The sequence below is a fragment of the Pogoniulus pusillus genome, chromosome 7 (assembly GCF_015220805.1).
Source record: "Pogoniulus pusillus isolate bPogPus1 chromosome 7, bPogPus1.pri, whole genome shotgun sequence".
Taxonomy (NCBI): domain Eukaryota; kingdom Metazoa; phylum Chordata; class Aves; order Piciformes; family Lybiidae; genus Pogoniulus; species Pogoniulus pusillus.
Window position 1 is genome coordinate 30,920,849 of NC_087270.1, and position 22,278 is coordinate 30,943,126.

Below are 22,278 nucleotides of genomic sequence, written 5' to 3' on the forward strand. Positions count from 1 at the left end.
TTGGGTTCATGTTGTCCTAGATATTTTAAGTGTGAAAAATGAACTTACCTAAATCAGTGTTACTGCTTTAACAGCACGGCTATAGTTAAGGTTGAGTTAGCTCTTCCATTATAAATCTTGGCGTTCCTTTTCACTTTTTGGCAGTTATTAATTGCATGTGGTTGAAACTTGATGACCAAGTTACCCACCAAATGCAATTTCATTGAAAACAAACTGTTTGTATTGTTTACGTGCACTGTAGTGTAGAATTAGGTCACCTTGTGGTGCTCCTATTGTGTTCTGTTCAATATTCAGAATCAAACAGATTCTTTTTCCTCAGGGCACTAGAGATGCTGAAACAGATGGACCTGAGAAAGGAGATCAGAAAGGAAAGGCTTCTCCATTTGAGGAGGACAAAAACAGAGATCTTAAACAAGGAGATGATGAGGATGTTACTAAAATAAATGGCAGAGGTTTGCCAAATGGAATGGATGCCGATTGCAAAGATTTTAAGTAAGCTTTTAACTGTTTCTCAAGAAGACAAGCATGTCTCTTAAGGGCATTTTTTACAGTTCTGGTTTGTGTGTCAGCTTTAAACATGACCCAGCTGCAGAGTGATTCTTCCTACCTCACGTCCTCCCTTTCTCACTGTGCCACATGTTTCTTAGGATGTCATTAATGTGTGTGTCACTTCTCATGAGACAAATTCATGTTAATATAGTAATTCTTCAAAGTAATTGGGGACCTTCAAAATATGGGGAATGAAAGAGGAGTGAAAAGTAACCCTTTGAATTTCAAACTAAATTGCTTTCTCTCTCTGCTTCTTTTTTAATACTCTATAACTTTTGAATCTGATTGTTGTAGAGAGTTAAGTCCTACAGAATTTCATTTTATTTCTTCTAATTTTGCTAGCAGACACCACAGGCTAACACAGATATTTTCCCACGGAACTCTTTATAGAAGGAGAACTCTTTATGTAAGGAGAAACAATATACTTTTCAGTGCACACAGTTAAATGTCACCTCTTTGCGATATGGGATGGCATTGTGGTTTGTTTGGTTTAATAGGAAAAAATCTGACCAAGCTTGAGCTTCTGAAATGTACACTTCTATGTGACAGCACATCCAGCCTGTCTTCCCTAAACTGCAGTTTAAATTGGGTATTTTAAACTGACTAATTTTTGTTTTTAAATTACTGCAGTGCATTTGTAGCTGTCATACAGTTGAGGTGTTTGAATGTGTCCAGAGAAGGGCAGCAAGGCTGGTGAGGGGACTGGAGCACAGGCCCTATGAGAAGAGGCTGAGGAAGCTGGGGTTGTTCAGTTTGGAGAGGAAGTGGCTCAGGGGAGACCTTATTACTGTCAACAACTACCTGAAAGGAGGCTGTAGGCAAGTGGGGGTTGGTGACAGAACAAGAGGACAGAGTCTCACACTGCACCAGGGCAGGTTTAGGCTGGGTGTTATGAAGATGTTCTTCATGGCAAGAGTGATTTGCCGTTGGAATGAGCTGCCTGCAGAAATGGTGAAGGTGTTTAAAAGGAGGCTGAATAAGGCACTTAGTGCTATGGTTTAGTTAAACAGGAGGTGTTAGACGATAGGTTGGACTCGATGATTTCAGAGGTCTTTTCCAACCTGGTTAATTCTGAATATAATACTTATGAATAAATAACAAAATCAGAAAACTAGAGTGCTACTCAAAAATTTGGATTAATGTGATGAACGTGATCTGATAGTTGTCATTTCATTAGTTCATAATTGAACAAGTGTATTAAAATGCCCATTTGGATCTGTATATAAGTATAGACCTTGGTGCCGGGCAAGGTCATGGAACAGGTTGTCTTGAGTGCCATCACAAAGCACCTACAGGATAGCCAAGGGATCAGGCGCAGCCAGCATGGGTTTAGGAAGGGCAGGTCCTGCCTGACCAACCTCATCTCCTTTTCTGATCAGATTATCTGCCTGGAGAATGCAGGGAATGCTTTCAGGTAGTCTACCTGGACTTCAGCAAAGCCTTTGACACCATTTGCCACAACAAGCTCCTGGCAAAGCTGGCAGCTCATGGCTTGGACAGATTCACTCCAAAAAAGCATCCAAAACCAGTAAACCTCTCACAAAAAAAAAAAAAAGGGAAAAAAAAAACAGCTAATTGAAACGGGCCATATAAAGTGGTTTTATAAAGCCCTCCAGAGGTTTATAATTGAAGTTTTGACACAACTTTAACTATAGCAACAGAATGGCACCAATGTAAAGGAGCAACCTATATTAGGTAAACATTAGTATTAGTAAAAAAAAACTTTGTCATGTCCTCCTCCTTGTATTTTTATTGTACTTTAAAGAAAATGAAAAATGTACAGAAATAACTGCCTTTTTTTCTTTTGTTCTTCACTTTGTTGATACTGTATGTCACTTGGGAAGAATAAGGAACATTAAGTGGCTTCAAACTCATATGTTGAGGGAAATTGATTGCCATGTTAAAAAATATAGTGTAACTGCTTTCTTTCTGCTGTATTCTATCCAAAGTAATAGAACATACATTATTGTTGAATCTACTCACTAGAAGAGTGCTTTCTAGCTATACAGTCTTTATAATGGATATCAGCAAATATATAAGTACTAGCAGATTTCTTTGTGTTAATCTTGTGCTTCAGAAAGAAATACATAGTTCAGTTTCGGAGCCCTGAAGGAGGAGGAGAAAAGGTAGTACTTAGGCTGTGTCTCTATCCTAGAATTAGCAGTATACTATACTGGGCTGGCAGTGTACATTTGGAATAAATGTAGGTTCATCCTGTAAGACAGCATTTGGTATTTGAGTCCAGTTTTAACAAATAAATCAGACTTAACTGGAAGCAAAATGTTTCCTGGGAAATTATTGAGATCTGCAGGCTCAATAAAATTGCTAAAAAATCATAGATTCTCTCACAAAACTCCTTCCTAGTAGTTGACTTAATTTTTTCCCTGTGAAAATTGGTAGCCTAAACAGTATGGCCTGACAAAAAAGATGGAGCACTACTCCAAATTAAGGTATTCTAGATCTAACCATATAGGCATCTGTTTAGGAAGCGAATATGGTGACATCTCACTTCATATGTTTACCTGTAAGTCTTAATAGGTGCACAGGACTTCACCTGTAGTCAGTGGCAATGTACTCAATATGGCTAGAGAAAATGAGAAAACAATTCAGTCATCATCCTCCTAGTGACCAGCTGACTTGCTTTCTAGGCTCTGTCAATGCTATTGATTAGGTTTTCATCCCTTCTGATGGGAATTTAAACACTGGTGGATGTAGAGATGTGTAAAGTGTAGTTCTGTGTACATCTCAATCTCCACCAGCCCTTTGCATTTGCAAAGTGAACTTTCAGGTATTTGACATAATAATAAAGAATTTCTGTCTCTCTCGCTTGCTATCATCAGAAATCAAACATCTACGTTTTACTTCATCCTAAAGATTATCTTCTGGAACAGTAGCCTCTATTTATTGTATTGCTAGGTAAACTGAGGTGAAAACAATGGGATTATGTTAGGAACACTTCTATTCCCTGTACCAATCATCTAATGTAGTCTATTAAATGAATTGTATAGGATAAGGCAGTTGTTAGTCCATTTAACTGAGGGTGAAAAAATTGTTTGCCTTTGAAATGTGAAATATACATGACATTGTATGTTTATCTTTTCCAGTTGAAATTTTATTCTCTCCCCTTTGACATGAGATACAGTTAGATATTTTCTTACATGGTTCATGTTTTTTTTCTCTTCACTATGATTTTCCTCTTAAGTGATTTGAAGAGCTGTATTGGGTTGATTTTTTTTAATTATGGTTTGAAATGAAATGCTCCTTTTATCTTGAGCTGTAAATGCATGCTGGTTAAAATTCTTAAAATCAATCTGTCACTTCACTTTGTAATGTCTCAGAATTCAGAGATTCTTTTGAAATAAAAATGCTGTACTCTGTCCAGGGACAACTTTTTTTAAGCCTCAAGAGTCTGTCTTGAATTATTTCTGAACAGTCGTACCCCTGGAAGTCGACAAGCCTCCCCAACAGAAGTAGCTGAACGCTTGGGCCCCAATCCCAGCACCACAGAAGGATTAGGTCCACTTCCCAATCCTACAGCCCACAAGCCTCTGGTAGAAGAATTTTCAAATCCAGAAAATCAGAGTCTAGATGCCATGGAACAAGTTGGTCTTGATTCTCTACAGTTTGACTACCCTGGCAATCAGGTACAAATGGACTCTTCAGGAGCTACTGTAGGACTTTTTGACTACAATTCTCAGCAGCAGGTTAGTACTGGGCTTGAAAACACCACATTGGTCCTTTAAGTTGTACATTATACTCTTTGATAACTAGTCATTTGAGCATATAGTGCCTTTAGTTTTGTTTCATTTGTGACACAGTCAAATAAATGTATATTTAATCTTGAAGAATATTGATGCAAAAAGTCCTTCTTTAACTTAGGAGGGTAGGAGTTTAGTTAAAAATCTTTTTTTAATAAGTAAATAGCAATTTATTATAGTCCTTGCAATTAAAATGCATCTTTCTTTCTTTCCCAATAGCTTTTCCAGAGGACTAATGCTCTGACTGTTCAGCAGTTAACTGCAGCCCAGCAGCAGCAATACGCACTGGCTGCAGCTCAGCAACCACACATAGGTGAGATTTTTGTGAAGTACAGCAGGTGCCTCTGGCAAAAGTTGGTGTGTTGCTTTGCTATAGTCCTTTCTGTTTTACCCAGAGTATTCTAAATCAAATAGATACTGATCAGTTGGCCCATTTTAGCAGTTGTGAAAGCTGCTCAGAATGACTGCATAAAACTGTGCTGCCCTTCAAGCTGTTCTGTAATTTTTTGCCTGCTTGAAACTTTGTCTACTTTAAAAGAAATAAAAAATATTTTCACTTATGTAGCACAGTGGTTGATGGGAGAAAAGGTAAAAAAAAAACACCAAAAAGTTTTCTACTCTAAGTAATGATAGAAACAGTAGCTTTATTTACTAAAATAAGAAAAAAGGGCTGTTCAGCTCTGTTGCTGTTCAGTATTCTTTATAATCCAGTCAAACTATTGTACAGTAGCATTTTGGAATGAAACTTTTGTATTAATGAATTCGCTCTTCCTTGTTAATGACACCTTTTAAACACATCTTTATTCTTACGGCATCTTTCTTTGTGCTGGGATTTTTTTGTTTCCTCTCTCTTTTATTCAGTAAATTTAATTAAAATCATAAAGTTCTTAGAGTGCTGGCAACTCAACAAGGAGGCTATATTTCAGTGACAGGGTTTATCTACCACTGTGGGGAAGCTGTGTGTTTATGGCATGCTTATAGAAGCAATCAGTTATTTATGGAAGGGAGATCATCAGATTCCAACTGTGGGGAAGAATTAATGAATCCTGCCTTTCCCACCCTCCTCCAATAGGCTGTTGAGGTCTGTACACCTATCTCCTTCCTCTGACAGGAATAACACTCTCTGAATTAGAAGACCAGGCAGAAATGGGAAGCAGCATATCCAAAGGCCTGTGTCCGTGTTATCTTGCAATACAGTGACAGTTGAGTTTTCCCACTGGCTTGTTTAGCTAGTTTGCAAGGTCTTTTTGAACTGGGATCAGTAGCCTATAGCTAGGGTTTAAAAGTACCGTGTTCTTAGTGTTACATAGCTGACTAATGCCATTGTAGAGCTGGGAGTATGGCAGATTGGGATGTTTGTGCAAGTTTGCTTCTGCCTGTCCTTGACTTCTAAACTGCAGAGAAGACCCTGCTTTGTATAAAGTGCTGACTAAACAGTATCACAGTATCACAGTATCACAGTATCACCAAGGTTGGAAGAGACCTCACAGATCATCAAGTCCAACCCTTTACCACAGTGCCCAAGGCTAGACCATGGCACCAAGTGCCACATCCAACCTTGCCTTGAACTGCCCCAGGGACGACGACTCCACCACCTCCCCAGGCAGCCCATTCCAGTGCCTAATGACTCTCTCAGTGAAGAACTTTCTCCTCACCTCGAGCCGAAATTTCCCCTGGCGCAGCCTGAGGCTGTGTCCTCTTGTTCTGGAGCTGGCCACCTGAGAGAAGAGAGCAACCTCCTCCTGGCCACAACCACCCCTCAGGTAGTTGTAGACAGCAATAAGGTCACCCCTGAGCCTCCTCTTCTCCAGGCTAAACAACCCCAGCTCCCTAAGCCTCTCCTCGTAGGGCTTGTGCTCAAGGCCTCTCACCAGCCTCGTCGCCCTTCTCTGGACACGCTCAAGCATCTCAGTGTCCTTCCTAAACTGGGGGGCCCAGAACTGAACGCAGTACTCGAGGTGTGGTCTGACCAGTGCAGAGTACAGGGGCAGAATGACCTCCCTGCTCCTGCTGACCACACCACTCCTGATACAAGCCAGGATGCCACTGGCTCTCTTGGCCACCTGGGCACACTGCTGGCTCATGTTCAGGCGGGTATCAATCAGTACCCCCAGATCCCTCTCTGTCTGGCTGCTCTCCAGCCACTCCGACAGCTGTATCTTGCCACTTCAAAATGCAACCGTTTCTGATTTGCATATTAATAGAAATCTGGCAAGGAGCCTTCTATTTGGAAGGAGGAACATAGTTTCATGTGCTGGACTTAGTTGCTGCCATGGTATCAAAGAAAGTATGTGAATCTGACTGTGAGGGGAACCTTTTGATGTTTTGTTTCAATGACTGAATTTCTTCAGTTGTCTTCTTCCATTACAATTTTTACATGAAATTTGGATTCTTGAATGTAAGATTAGCAGCTCGTAACTGGCTGTTTAAAATCCACGTATCTGATTGAAACTAGATATTTATTTTTTTCCTTTAAGTCAGTGAAAAGAGATTTGTAGCACTAGCAGATGATTCTTGGGCTGGCTGACTTCAGACACCAGATGATTTACCAGATACAGATTTAAATGGAAAACTATTGTAACTTTTTAGATAAAGTTGAGCAAGGTAAATTTCACTTCGAATAGTCCTTTCCATTTAAAAGTGGGTAGATGCATGAACTAAATTTCCTTGGAGTCTGTAGATCCAGCAGAACAAAGCTGTTAGGCCTTAGGAGATCAGTGAGAGAACTGGTGAGAAGACATGAAAGTGTTAATTTCTCTAATGGTATACCTGCTTTTCAAAAACTCCAAAGTAGAAGCAGTTCTGATTTTAGCAGATATGCTTTGTGATTTGATTGGTTTGAATGTGATGATGCTTGCAAATAATGTTAGCTACAATTAAACTCTGTTTATTACTGTAGCAGGTGTATTCTCAGCAGGCTTGGCTCCAGCTGCTTTTGTGCCAAACCCATACATTATCAGTGCTGCTCCTCCAGGTACTGACCCATACACTGCAGCTGGATTAGCTGCAGCAGCTACCCTAGCAGGTAACTGAACACTTTCTAGAGTCTGTCTTGATAATTTTACTGAATGGAATTAGAAAAAAAGCTGAAATCTAACCTACCTGTTTTCTGTAAGTGTATTCTTAGGAAGGAAGGACTTGTAGGAAAATCAGTACTGCTCTTTTTAAAGTTTTCACTAAAATTTAAAGAGGTTCAGTGTCAGTTATGTATGGATTCTAAGTGTTTCTTTACAATGAATTTTTATATGCAACAGTTAGGTTTCCTCCATTCTTAATAACATTTCATCTAACAGTAGTATTAGTATTATTTTCAAGAGACAAGACAGCTAGCCAGACTTCCTTGTGTGTTTTCACTTGGTGCATTAATGTTCTAATTTCAGATGTCCTCATTCTCACTGGGCATGAGAATAAAGATGGTCTCCAGCATATTAAAAGGCCCAGAGAAATAGATGCCACTGTGAAGCAGCACTTCTGAGGATTCATGTTGCAGTTAGTGTTCAGACCTGAGCATAACATTTAGGAAAAGAAGCCTCTATCTCCTCTTGGTAGTTTCACAGGAAAGGCAGTAGAAAGAACTGAAGTATATGTATACATAATGCATTATGTGTACAGTACAGTGATGTAGAAAGCTCATTGTTCCTTTGGTTCGTAGACTAGAAGAGGTAAGTGTTCTCTCTCTGAAGGGTATGATGGGGAGGCAGAGGCAATAGTTGTGTGTAAGCCAGCGAGGCAAACAGAAAGGAGGAATAATAGTGATCAACTGAGACTCTGGTCATCTATCAAGAGAATTAATTAGGTTCATTCTGTCATGTTCTGAAATGATCCCTCTTTTTCCAGCCATGGAAATAGATTTTGATGTTCCTTGGTATAGAAGCTTTGATAACTTCAAGGTTTTTCATTGTCCCTGAGTCGGACAAGGGGATTTTTGTTTTCATAGAGAAAGTCTGGTTTGATGTGAATCCTTTAATGCATTGGCATTCATGTATCACTTTGGCTCATGTGGGAATTGATTTCATTTTAATACTAATTTCTGTTTTGACATGTAGAAGATAGATCAATGAGAGATGCTACGAACAATATAAACAGTTATTTTAACTATAAATTGACTAATCACATTTTCTGGTTTTAGGTCCTGCTGTGGTTCCACCTCAATATTATGGTGTTCCGTGGGGAGTATATCCAGCCAATTTATTTCAGCAGCAAGCTGCAGCAGCAAATACTACACCAAATCAGCAAGCAGCTTCACAGGCACAACAGGGACAGCAACCGGTATGTCTTTCACAAAAAGATGTGCATTTGAAGCCTTACCTTTAACATTCTCACTATAGAAGGATCATCTTCTAAAAAAAAATTGCCTGATTGAGATGCTGTGTTGTACCAAATAATAAATAAATGCTAAAAATTCTCAGTTTGCTCTCATTACTGATTATCGTTGTGTTTAAAAATTAACCTACTGCATACTAAATATTCTGCTTATGCTGCAGTCCACATGTGGAAAAAAAACCAAATAAACCAAACAAATGAATGAAAAGCCACCAACATTAAAAATAATTCCTTCAATCAAGGTTACCATGCTGTGGTGTTTGTCTAGATAATGCTCCCTGTATAACTTAATGAATCACACTTAATCACAAATTAATGTCTGGTTAAAAACTAATCTGGAAAGGTAACATAATAGTATGATACGTGGTATTTCAGTAATTTTAGAAGGATATTTTTTTCTTTTAAGCTTGGAAAAAGATTGATCTGCATGTTTATTAATTAGCTGGGAAATGGAAGTGTACTCAGTTTTCTTTATCTAAAAAAGTAAGGAAGTGTTACCAGTAGTTTTGTTGCTTCATGAAGGAGGAGGATTGCCAAGCATATTTTTCTCCAACAATACTTGTATTGCATCGTCAAAGTAATGCGTTTATGTTAGTTTTCCTTGATATATCAAAAATAAGCAATTGCTACAAGAACTTGTTGACATTTCCATTTCTTTGTGACTTCAAAAGAAATGCTGATTTTCTGTTGTTACTCCAGATACATTTTTAAAACCATTACATGATCATTCAGTATAAACAAATGGCATTTTTCCACAAAGGAAGAACTCAAATCTTGTAATAATCTTATACTTGAATGCATGTAAGTACTTTTTTTTAACTAGCCATGTGGTTAATTTCAATGAAGACCATTCTAATAAATTTAATATGAGAAGTGATTTTCAGTTGCCAGGAAGTTCCAGAGTAGGTTTATCACTGACTGGCTACTCAGGTGGATCTTTCCTCCTACTAACTGTTCATTATTAACAAACTGAACATTTATCACCTCTACAGAGTTTTCTCCATACAGTTATTATCCACTTTATGCAAATTGCATGTAAAATGTGTTGTGGGGATATATTGTAAATTGTTTCTCTCTTATTTTAGACCTGAAAAAGATTATTTTAACCAAGAAGAATAGAGCAATTGCATGAATTTAGATTGCTTTTCAGTCAGATTCCTAGAGAAATGCTGTCAGAATATGATAGAATGAGCCTGTGTGGCGTGGCGATGGAGTGTTACATGAATTTTTAAAACTTAGTGGGTGCGTTTTTTACAGCAGTGTTGGCAGTGTATTGTTAATTATCTAGATTGGTTACTACAAGCTCTAAAATATTCAGATTTTCATCATTTAATTGCTTGGAAATGTAAACAAATGCATTTATCAGGGAGGAACAGTTGTTCAGTTAATAACTAATGCAGATCATAAATGTGCCACACTTACAGATTTTCTTCCTTACTTTCTATTTGTTGCCGTTGATGGAATACACATGGGTTCTGCTGTCCAGAGGAGGGCAGATACTTTAATACCATGTTCATCAGTAAAATAGTTTATACCTTTTATTTGTTTTCAGATACCCTAGATGCCAATAAGGTTGAGTACTCCCGAAGTAAGATTCAGAGCTAAGTGGCTTCAAATAAACAACTGCTTTAGACCTTTCTTAGCATATAATGAGCTTGGGTTTTTCACCTTTTAAGGAAGGGTTGTTGTATCGGTCATTTCTAGGTTCTGCGTGCCGGAGCAACTCAACGCCCACTTACTCCCAATCAGAGTCAGCAAGGGCAACAGGCAGAGTCACTTGCAGCAGCTGCAGCAGCAAATCCTGCTTTGGCTTTTGGTCAGGGTCTTGCTACAGGCATGCCAGGTATGTGTGTTATCTCAGTGGATTAACAAAATCGTAGAATACAGTAAAGTCCTGTTAAGTTTATAATAAGCTGCTTTGAATTGAGTTTTATATGTTTTTTTGTTGTTCTCTTGGCTTGAAATACTGGCACAGGATTCTGAGGGTACAAGAATTTCCTCTTTTTCTATTTGAAGCATTTTCTAGGCATTTGTTGTTAGAAATTATGCAAAAGATTTATTATAGTTTTTTGTGGGGTAATTTCATATATAGTTAAGCACCTATATGCTGTCTTAAAAACTCACAAGTTACCTAGTTACTCAGATGTATTTGTCTTTCTGAAGTACTCTTTGCTTATACTGTATAATGAAGTCTAAATTTCAGAATCCCAAATTAATAAATCTAAAAGAAAAAATCTTTTTAATTGTTTTTGAAGATCACAACATGCTTGGAAGCACTCGAAAGCTTGGAGCCTCAAATCTTTTTATTATGCATGGCTTCTGATTTAGCCAGGGAGTTGTTACTCCGAATCTCAATACATGACATAAATGCAATGTGTTAGCTTGAAGTTCAGCATCACTTCTAAGTGGTACAATTAAAGTATACTTGGCCATTCTTCAGCATGAAAGTTAAGATTTTGCATGGTTAAATAATTTTGATGGTAGCTGCAAATGCATTTGTCTTGTACAGGCGCTCTCTGTCAGCACTACTGTGAAATGCCTCACAACCTGTACAAGCCAAGGTAGAGCATCCAGCATCAGTTGACTGTGTTTTGCACTTGGCCTCACATGATCATATTTTACACCTCTAGCTGCAGAAAGACTGGCTCTTGTGTTTTCCTTGTCTGTTCAGGTTTATAAAGGCCGTTTTTATTTCTTCTCATGCAGTAGTATCTTCAGGTTTTAGCATTTTCCAGTTAAAGTGAGGAATTGGCAGTGTGCTGTGACAGCACCTGTCAAGTGGTGTCTCTGCGCCTCACCAGAGCAGCAGAGAAATGCCTCGCTGTTTGCAGGCTATCAGAGGTGCTATAACTAACTACATTTGCAATAGCCTCAGAGGCTTAGCTATATGTGGTTCTGCGTGTTTTGGGGTGGATGGGTGTGTTTTTTTATACTCATTCTTCTTTGGATATGAAGATCTTAAGACTACAGAGTGGTCCATGCCTTCTAAAAAGCCTAGGATGTTTAGCTTGAGTCCAGTCAACATCTGAGACCTGGACCCAGCCTAAATTTCTCAATTATAGGAAGATGTAAAAAAAGAGTATTAATGTCAAAACAAGAGTACCTATCTGATTTCAAGGGTAATTCTTAAAACTTGCAAAAAGACTCCCCTCTTTCCAAACAGATATTAAGATTCTGAGTGATAACATACAATAACGCAAGAGCCTGTACTGTGAAGATTGGACTTGAAGCCTTGTTTCCTCCTCCACAAGCACCGAGATGTTTTCTGTGAGGGCAGGAATCTTGTTTATTCAGTTTCCATTGTGGTTTGCTTCTTTGGCCCCATATGCTGTGTGCCTGGATGGCCAAAGAAAAACTTCATTCATGTGAATGTTTTTCAGACAGTTCCCTAACAGGAATTGTGTGCACCTGGCTTTCAACCTTATTGACCATACTCTTAGAGGGAATAGGGGTCAAAAATACAAACACAGAAGACATTTATTTTCTCAATCACATGTTTTCATTGTGACTCTTACAGCTCTGGTGATTCCTCCTTTAGGTGAAGGAGAAGACTATGGGATGCTGGAATAAATACAGCTGGTTTAGTTGGGAATCATGATACTGTTTTAGATACCTATATTTTGGATAGATACCTAAGGATCCTTGTGTAGCTATTGAAAATAAACAGGAACCTTTAATCTTGATTTATCTGTCGGTTTTGGTTACCTGGTTTAGAATAAAGTGGATTGTGCTCCAGAGGTGCATTTTTCTATTCACTTATTATAAAGTAGAGTCAAGATCACTAAACTGTGTCTGGATACCACAATGCTATTAAGTGAATCCCAGGTAATAACCACTGAGCAACACATATAATTCATAGATTTGGGCTATGTTATTCAGATAAAGTAATGAACAGGCAAAAGATATCTGAGGTTCTTGTTTCTATGGACTTAGATATTTTACAGGAAGTGTAGGTCAGAACAGTTTCATGTTTCTGGTTATTGTTTATGAAAATAATATTTGTAGTTTGGCTTCACTGCAAGCTAATCAATCATAAATCCGTAGCACTGTCTGGGTTTGAAAGACCTTGAAGATCATCTAGTTCAGGCTTCCTGCTATGGACCCGGACGACTTTCCACTGGACCAGATTGCTCAGGGCGCTATCCAGTCTGGCTTTGAACACTGCCAGGTTTGAAGCCTCCACAACTACCTTGGGCAACTCGTGGTGCCTCACAACCCATGTGGTGAAGAACTACTTCTAATCTAAATTTAGCTTCTTCCAGTTTGGAGACATTACCCCTTGTCCTGTCACTACATGCCTTTTAAAAACATCCCTTTCCAGCTATTCTGTAGACCCCCTTTGAATATGAGAACACTGCTGTAAGGTCTTCCTGGAGATTCCTCCAGGCTGAACAACCCCAATTCTCAGGCTCCTTTCATGGAAAGGTGCTCCAAGGGCATGAGGGTGTTACTCAGCTTATCCATACAACTGTCTTTAAATTGTTTCATCTGCATTCTAGCCACAGCCTTCCTGTTGGATTAAATTATTGAGTTATCCCAGATAAGGGATTGCTTCACTTTTCAAATTTGGTTTTTCAGGTATTTATGGAGGTAAATTAATGTAGCATGTGAGACTTCAACTCTACTTCTAAGTGCAAAGTGAGAGTGTCTGAAGTCCAGCTTACTTTTCAATAAATGTATTTGTTAAGTCTCTTCTGAGAGCAGTTCAGATTCTTTTTTAAAACCACCAGAAATTAAATATATTTTGCATTGGAATTGTATAATTACTGTTCAGATTCTTCCTTTTAGTGACAAGTATTCTTAAAACCCAAACTCTTTTTGATTGAATAAATGTGCAAGACAAAGGGTGCTCCAAGTTTCCTTATAGTATGACCAATATGCATTCTTTTCTAAGGACAAAATCAGTTCTCCTCACAGACAACAGCTGGACTTGGCTTAGTCATCCCAATTGAGGAGTCTGCCCGTGATCTCAGTTGTCTTAAGGAGCTGTTGTGCTCAGTGGATGTCTGCCTTGTGCAGTGGCTGTTCAGAGGGTGCAGAGCTGCTTAGCTTACTCTAAAATAAACATACAGAAGCTGAGTCCCTCTGGAGGCCTCATTGACTGCACTGGTTAAAATATGCAACTCACTTTTACTGAATTTATGCAAGTAAAGCTGCCAGCAGTGACTGTAATGGTCTAGCGTGCAGATAGGTGTGCAAATGGAATTTTCTGAAAACCATGTACAAAACAGTCACATCAACAATTTCCATCTATTTGTATTGCATTCTTTTATTACTTAGGGGAATTATAATTGTGAGATTGCGATGAGTTGTGCATTCCGTGCCTCTGGGTAATATGAAATAGAAATAAAAATTGATTGTGGCTTACATACAAGGAGTTACAGTGGTTATAGAAAGTATTAATGATTTACTGGTAGGATAACACTGAATGTGATTTGTGGGAGAAGTGCACAGATAAAGTTGTGCATGTCTTCATCAGAACACATGAAAAGTTAGAGTGGTTAAGATTTTGGTGAGCTTAGGAGACGTGTGAGAACAGCATCATTGAAGGAAAGAAGGACAGTTAAGAGCTGCATACATTTTCCAGTCTGTGTGCAGAGGGAAATAGTTGTATCTTGGGAATACTGGGAGGGGGAAAGCTGTACACTTTCTACATAGAGGATGCTCTACAGTGACTTGCAGGTTGTGCTCCTGAGTGAGAAGTGTCAGGGTGCTGGTGTTAAAAGGGGCAGATAATTAAGTTGGCAGCAAGAAGTGTCACATCTGTTAACTTAAACTGAACAGAGAGAAGTGACAAACTCTGACATCCCTTTACATGTCATCAGGGAGGGAACTTGCATAGAAGGAATAAAGTAGGAGATCTGGGCAGAGCCTTGTGCTATTACTTATGAAAATGTGAGAAGAGAGTGTGAAGTATCCAGTGAAAGACACTGAAGAAATTATTGGATGGATTAGAACAACACTTAAGAATAGGATGCATGAGCCAAGAGAACAGATTTCCTCTCATTCTTTAAGAACATTTAAGGTTTGTGTGAAAAGAATACAGAAAGTTTCCAGAACCTGTGGTTTTGAAGACATTTAGAAAAATATTTTCAGAAAAGCACAATTTTAGTTCCATGCTGATCTGGAGGCAGTACATGCAGACAGAGTAGTTGAATTCCAAAATAGAAGATATTATTAGGAACTGATTAGGAAGCAAAATTATGGTTTGCTTGGTTTAGGGTTTTTTGTTGTAGTGAAAGACCGTGGTAAACTTGAACACGAAGGCACTAAAATGAGCTTTAATAGTTGTTAATTTGGAGGAAATTGCACAGCCACAGTGAGAAAATATGATGGAGAGCTAATAAAGACTGAAGCAAGAGGGAATTAGGAGAAGGGCTGGCAAGTCACCATATTTTTAAAAGGTTTTATTTTTGTGCTCACCTTCTTGGGATGGAGTGCAAAGTTTGCAGAGTAGCCTGGGGGAAGGGAGAGACAAGTTTTGCTCTGATCTCAGATGGCCTCTGAAATTGTATTTTTTACACCAAAGCAAATAAACTTATATCTTTGAGGCTGCAGATGCACTTAGCAAGGTCTCAGCAATTTCACAAATAATCCTACATTGCTTTGTTTTAGTAGACTTGAGTAGAAAACCAAGGGGCCTCTTATTTTAGAGCAGAATATATTAATTTCAGAATCATTGGAGCATCCATTAGTTCTCATGCATAGCCTGAACCCTCTGTGATGGACATTATCTTGATGCTAATAACCTGCTCTATTATTGCTAACATTAACTGACCTGTTTGTGGGTGCCATCACAGATACTGCCTAGGAAGTATCAAGAGAAACTGAGCATTTTGTGATGCTAAGAGCTAAGTGCTCATTGCTTCCATTTTTTAATTCAGCAGTCTCACTAGTCAGTTATTTTATAAAATCTAAAATTAATTTATTAAACTGCATTAGTATTAATTCCAGTAAAGCTAATTTATACAGTGCTGTGCAAGTTATTTTCTGGGAGGTTTTTTCCACCCAGATGTTTCACATTGGAAACAGGCTTCTTTTCGTTGTAGGCAGATCCACCTGGAAAGCAAAATGAGTAGTAAGCAGTGAGAACAAGGAGTTTTGGAACAGTAGTAATAACAAGATTCCATATCTAGGATAGTGTGTTCATCTCCAGAACTATGAGTTAAACCTAGAGATACTGATTTTCATTGCTCCTTTCAAGTTAAGTTTCTGAGTCTCCTTCATTTCTTGAGATTTTTCTTAGTGTGAGGTAATTAGGACCTTGTCTCCAGCTTTCCTGCAGAGCACCATAACTACTAGGTCAGTAGGCAGATGGTGTTTCCACCTCTATTTTTGGAGCAAAGCATCTAGACAGAAGAGATTACACAGATGTTTTTTGAAATTGAAGAGGAGAAAAAATTGCTTGGAAGTCTAGTGAGATACTCACCTGAAACTAGAGGCCCAGGTCTTTATGAGACCTATGCTAATCCTCATTCTGAACATACATGGAAAGTTGACTTAATGTGCAAATCCTTGTTCTTAGATCTACAAAAATAGATGCATGATTTTTTCAGTCTTGCCTTTTTTTTCCCATAATAATATTAGTATGTATTTGAACATAGGAGGAATATTGACATTCTCTTGGGCTATGTTTTGTTGCTTCTTAAGAATAGTCAACATAAAAATTAAGTGGTATTATGTTTTCATTGTCAGCACCTTTTCTTAGATTGTCCTAGCTTGTCCTCCATTTTTTATGGATTCTTGTTTTCTACTTTGTTATAAAGTGTCAGAGCTTTGAGATTAATTATCTTGCTTTTGTCCTAGAGAGTTTTTTCATTTTAGTCTCTTCTCTCTCTGCTTTTCTTCATTTGTATTTTGTGTCCTCTCCACTACTGGTTGTTTTTCTCCTTTTTATTTTTTCAATTCCTTCTTCTGTTTCTCCCAGAGTTCCTACCTCAGTCAACTGAATTTTACTTGGTTTACAGTCTTTGTTTTTTTGTTGAAAGTGACTAGTCCAAGGTATTCTTGCACATACAACATTCCTTTCCTAACTTCTTTTCTGGAAGGACTTTATTTAGTGCGGCTAGGTCATTTATAGAATTGCAAACTTGCATTTAGTTCAGACCTTTAAATGGTACAGATTTCAGTGTGCTTTGCCTGTGTATAAGGGTACAGTAGAAATGTAGAATACTGTTTGTATAGTTCCTGTACCTCTTCACTGTGGTGTTAGGAACTTAGTTAACCTTGAAAATTCAGACTACTACATTTAGTTGTTATTCTAGTTTTTTAAATTCATGTCGACCATTCCTAAATAAGATTTTGTCACACTGTGTTGTGACAAAATATTCACTGATTTGTCTGTTGTTGTCCTGTTGCTGTTTTAAGGCGATGTTGCAGAAACACTGTTTTCACTCTTGTAGTCTGTTCTCAGATTATTTAAAGGAGAGAAGAAATGCTGACTGTGTGGAAACTATCTGTACTACTACTTGCATTCTGTGTTGTGCAGGCTATCAAGTACTAGCTCCTACTGCCTATTATGATCAGACTGGTGCCTTAGTAGTAGGCCCTGGAGCAAGAACTGGCCTTGGAGCACCAGTCAGATTGGTGGCCTCGACTCCTGTTATAATCAGTTCTGCAGCAGCTCAAGCAGGTAAGTATTTGATTCTCCATGCAGGTTTCTTCCACTTTTGTACGGAATCTTAACAGTAATTTTGTGTAGTGTTTGATATTGTGGACGTGGGCTCTTTGTGCAACTGTGAAGTTCTTTCTAGTCGTGAAGGATAATACCATACATGCTTTTTCATGTTGTCACCTTCCTTCCTCTGAGAGAGGCTGTTTCTCAGAGCTGTAGTTTTCCTTCTCTAATTGAAATGTGCACTCCTCTCCCCATACTTATATATTCAGACATGTTTCTGCAATTGTTGCTTGTCAGATAGGAACATTTTCCCCTTTCCCCTCCCCATGCATGTAACATGCACTTCTCATCAGTCCCCTAAACGTTGTCCTCTAGAAAGCATCATTTCACTGCTTCAGCCTGGCAGAAGATGGAGTGCTCTGGGGCCTTGCTGTGCTTTCCTCCTGAAAGTATTTTTTCCTGAAAGATGTGTGGAAAGCAAGAAAACTGTAGCATGGACAGCAGAAGAGGAGTATTAGTTATATCAAACACCTATAGTTTTCTTTTTCCCTATTTAGCAGTGGTCTGGTACTTCTATATTGAGTCACTATATATTTATTGCATTTGTTAAATTTAAAACTCAAATTACCATTGCTAGATTAATTAAGTTAATCTAGTCAAAAATCAGATTTTTAATTAATCTGCAGGCTTCCTTCCCTATGCGTAACTTGCTTGACATTAGTAGCCAAGGATGTCTTTGAATGACTCTTAGGTGCAACTCTGCTACTGCAACTTTGGATATAAAAGTACATTGCAGTAATGTCTTCCTTGAACTTACTGAAAATTCCCTCAGTTACATGAATGGTTCTATGGCCTTGATTAGCCTATAGCAGATGCTGTCTGCATTTTTTTTTCCTCAGGTAATTAAGAATGTGTAATGCTATAAAGACTCTTACAGTCCTTTAATATGTGAATTTCTGCTTGAAGAAAATACAATTTAGGTCTGAATAGTCAGTTTTCAGTCAGAAATGTTTGAGAGAGTAATTATGATTGAAAACATGTGTTTTACAGCTGCAGCTGCTTCAGCTGGAGGAACAGCAAACAATCTCGCGGGAGCCACGAACGGTCTATTTCGGCCACTTGGTGCCCAGCCACAGCAACAGCAACAGCAAACAAATAGTAGCCTACAATCCAATTCATTTTATGGCAGTAACTCTTTGACCAATAACTCCCAGAGCAGTTCCCTTTTTTCACATGGTCCTGGCCAACCAGGAAGCACATCTCTTGGCTTTGGAAGTAGCAGCTCTTTAGGAGCAGCTATCGGCTCTGCACTTGGTGGATTTGGCTCATCAGGTAGGTTCTTAATATAGTGAGGAAATTGTGAGACTTCTGTGTTAATCCAAAGAAATGTACCTGTATCCAGACATATTTTATACACATGCATTTCTAAAAAGAATACAAAGATAGGTTACTCAAGTTTAAAACACACTGTTACAGGGGAGAAAATGTTCAAAATTCACTTGGGCTGTGTATAAAAGGTGCATTTTTTTTTAAGGAATATCTTATAGTCATAGATATTTGCAAAACACTTTTCCATATTGAGCACTGTATTCTGCCCCAGAAACTTATTAGTTTTTCCGTAAGCTTTTTTAAAACTTAATTTCAAGGAGGTCTCCATTCTCTGTTTAAAATAACAATTGATGACATTTGACACATTCATTCTTTTGTTGTAATTTTTACGTCAGGAAAATTCCTGGTTTAAAAAAAAAAAGTAAATAGCTTATGACTTCATAAATTTGAGTTGTTATTGAATTGAATTGCTTGGTTTTGTAACATGTTTACCAGGATTTGTAAAACATTAGAACTTAATACCAAAGTTAAGACTAAATACTTATGTGCAAGTTTGGGCCTTTAAATTTGTTGAACAGATGCTCCTAAATATGATCAACCTAGTCGTATTAAAAACCTAAAACTTGCCATCATGTTTCTGCTCTATAGCAGAAATTAATGACACAGTTTTTAAACATGTAAGGCAGGTTTTCTTATTTCAGAGCCAGTATTAGAGAAGCAAGGAAAATGTATTTTATAAATAATATTTCCTTTAGCTATGAACATCTATATTATTATTATTATTATTACTACAATTGAGCATATTTATAATCTCATTTATCTGCAGATAGGTAGAAATTGGTGAAGTATATGTACTCTAGGGGTGTTTGCAAAATTGAATGCCCCAAGGGAAATAAAAAAAAAAAATAAAGTAAAAAGGGAAGATTATTACAAGATAGAATAATACATGGAAAATCAAGGAAAAATCGCATCCTTCAGTGTTAAAACATGATACCTGTTAATTGTTAACAAGGTGGAGGTGAATAGTGATATCAGATACACTGCGTAGCAACCCAGTTGTTTTTCATAAAATAATCTGAAAAATTATTTACATTAACAAAACTAATGCTAGGAATTTTTATGCTAATGCACTCGAATATCTGATTTTTAAAGAGTGTAGCAGGAAACTGTAAACATACCATCTTTAATTTGGAAGGGGGGGGGGGAAGTAAAATTAAAGGCTACTCAGTTGTGTAGGAGTTCCAGTTTTTCATAGTATCACAACAGATAAACCTTAACAAAGTAATTGTGCTATCCAGGTGCTGTATTTTGTAATATAATTTGTCCTGAGCTTCTTGTAGGATTTCAGTGAGTTATGAGCAGCTATGTTTCGCTCTAACATTTCATTGACAGCCAGTGATGATATCTGCATATTTAATGCAATGCACTGATTTTAAGTGTCTAGTTAGAGTAGTTTTAAGTCAAAAAAGTATTTTTCCAGCATTATCACAAGGATGTCCACACAATAAACGTTTTAGTTGCGTATCTACTTAAGAATATTCAGCATAGTTCTTCCAGGCACAGGAGATTAAGCCTTTTTCTCCCAGCAAAGGTCAGTTCCAGAGCTTTGTACAAAGCCTTCAATATAGACAGCATATGCTGAAATATTGCAGCTATATCCTAGGTTATGTAATTAGCATGGTAGTTTCCACTGAGAAGTAGGAAGCCTGTGCTTTTGCAGTTGGAGAAATGCTGATGAAAGGTGCTTATTGGAATAAAGTAAATTGGAAGTGCCCTTCTCCCAAGTATAAGTTGTACTTGCCATAATAGCCACTTAAAAAATACTTCCTGATTATTTTTTTTCAAAAGAGCTCCTGAGCTGTATCTATATATGAATTGATTTACACAGAGAATAAATTCTGCAAATGGTGTTGAGGCAAATTGAAACCAAGCTTTATTTTTTTATCTGCCAAAGTTTTGACTTAAGAACTCCCCTCAGTGTGTTGTAAAGGTTGAATTTCAGTTAAAACATAGCCAGACTAACAGATCTTGCCCTTATGTTTTCAGTTGTTGCAGGGGAAAAAAATAGCTCTGCAAAAAATGCAAAGGTGAGCATATTCTAGCTGAATGACTGAACAACAAATTAAGGGCAGATGTAGGCAAGCATAAGATAAATGGCTCTACAATCAGTGCTCTTGTATGTTAAAGTTATTTATACTCCATTTTAATGGTTTGTGTACATTATAAGTTACTGCAGCTTAATAAGTAGCTAAGAATAACATCAACTACAGTGGCTTTCAAGGTGCCTACTCATGGCTTGTAATGTGTGTAATTGCATTATCTTAGCGATGGAGAGGGATACTAAGCAAATTCAAATATCTTCTGTCTTGTGAGCTCTACTTGTGTGTGAGTGAAAATGCAGCTCAGATGGATCATGGTAACTTGTTAAGCTGCAGTAATTTATCTGAGTAAGAAACCTTGAAAGAAAGCTGGTTTGGTTAGCTTTTTTCATGGTTGGAAAAAGAGCAATCCATCATGTAGTACTGCATTAACATTCACATGGTTCTCTAGATGAGCCAGAACTTGCAGAGCTAGACTCAAAATTTCAGGTTTCTTTCAACTGTTGACTCAATTTGCTTCTTTTGATTTCTTTTTCTCAATCTCCTTACCTAGTTAGTCCAGAATCTTTCCCTTCTAGCTTCTCCTCTAGTATGTCTTCCTTCCCAGTTTCCAGGCAACATTTATCTCCTACTTTTCCTCCCCTTCCCAAATATGTTTCTGTTTCTGCTTGTATTGTGTAATGTTCCCATCATCAGCTTACTATTCCAGTACTTTTGCTCCACAGTTACATACACCTTCTACAGCCTAACTTTTCTTCAGATCTACTTTCCTTCCATCCTCAGTCCCACTTGTTTTGAAAATGCTTTTCCTTTTTGACTCCTTTGTCTGGCCTTTCTTTCCTGGTTTTGGTTTGCTTTATTTTTCTCTTTTTCCTTCGTCTATATCTTGTGTTTGGATTTTATCTCCTCTGCATTTGAATTAGAAAACTCCTTTCCCACACTGCCTGATGGGCCTGCTGATCACAAGGTGCGATCTTGGACATCAGTTTTGGAGCCCATTTTTGGCATGGCACTCAGATGCCTAGAAGCTCAATTTCAGGGAGAACCTTTATCGCCCTCTTTGGATGTTCTGTGTCTGGACAGGAGCTTAAGTTTTCAGCTATGAGTCTGTAGCAGATCTGTGCTGAACTTCATGAACGTTGATCTTGCTAAGACTTGTAACTCAACGAAAGAGCATGAAAATGAAGATCTCATCTTGATATCATATTGCTCTGAGTGCAAGAAAGCATTAACTTCTCAAATAAGATGTAGTTGGATTATTTTGTTAAGGACAAAACATCGTTCCATGTCTGTTTTTCTGAAATGGCAGCATTGTTTGGGCAGAACATCTTTGAAAAAATTGATCCAAGCACGTATCTGCCATGAAAATTATTAGCCCAGTTGATAATGTTCTAAGAAAACAAATTGGTACCTTAAAATGAGAAGTATCACAGGACCTTTCTTTTGGGCCAGCTTTATCAGGGTGGTACCTGACAAGAGTAAAGGTTATGGAAGTACAAATTCTGGCCTTTTCCCTTTTAAGTTGAAGTGGAACTGTTTCCCAAATTGAGCTTAACATAATCTTTGTTTTATTAATGACTGTAATAGTTTTCCACTATTTAAA

General features: G+C 37.9%; 1 protein-coding gene across 6 annotated transcripts in view; it reads left to right on the forward strand.

Annotated features, from left to right (window-relative positions):
• Nucleotides 1–22,278, forward strand: part of PUM2 (pumilio RNA binding family member 2) — a 69,887-nt gene that overhangs the window by 29,219 nt on the left and 18,390 nt on the right. For 4 of the 6 annotated variants that reach the window (XM_064146398.1, XM_064146394.1, XM_064146396.1 and 1 more), the window contains exons 5-12: nt 320–492; nt 3,983–4,253; nt 4,527–4,620; nt 7,207–7,332; nt 8,437–8,576; nt 10,335–10,473; nt 17,119–17,262; nt 18,298–18,579. In XM_064146398.1, coding sequence (XP_064002468.1) covers nt 320–492; nt 3,983–4,253; nt 4,527–4,620; nt 7,207–7,332; nt 8,437–8,576; nt 10,335–10,473; nt 17,119–17,262; nt 18,298–18,579 — 1,369 coding nt within the window. The remainder of the gene's footprint in view (nt 1–319; nt 493–3,982; nt 4,254–4,526; nt 4,621–7,206; nt 7,333–8,436; nt 8,577–10,334; nt 10,474–17,118; nt 17,263–18,297; nt 18,580–22,278) is intronic. The other 2 variants (XM_064146393.1, XM_064146395.1) reach the window with 1 other exon arrangement.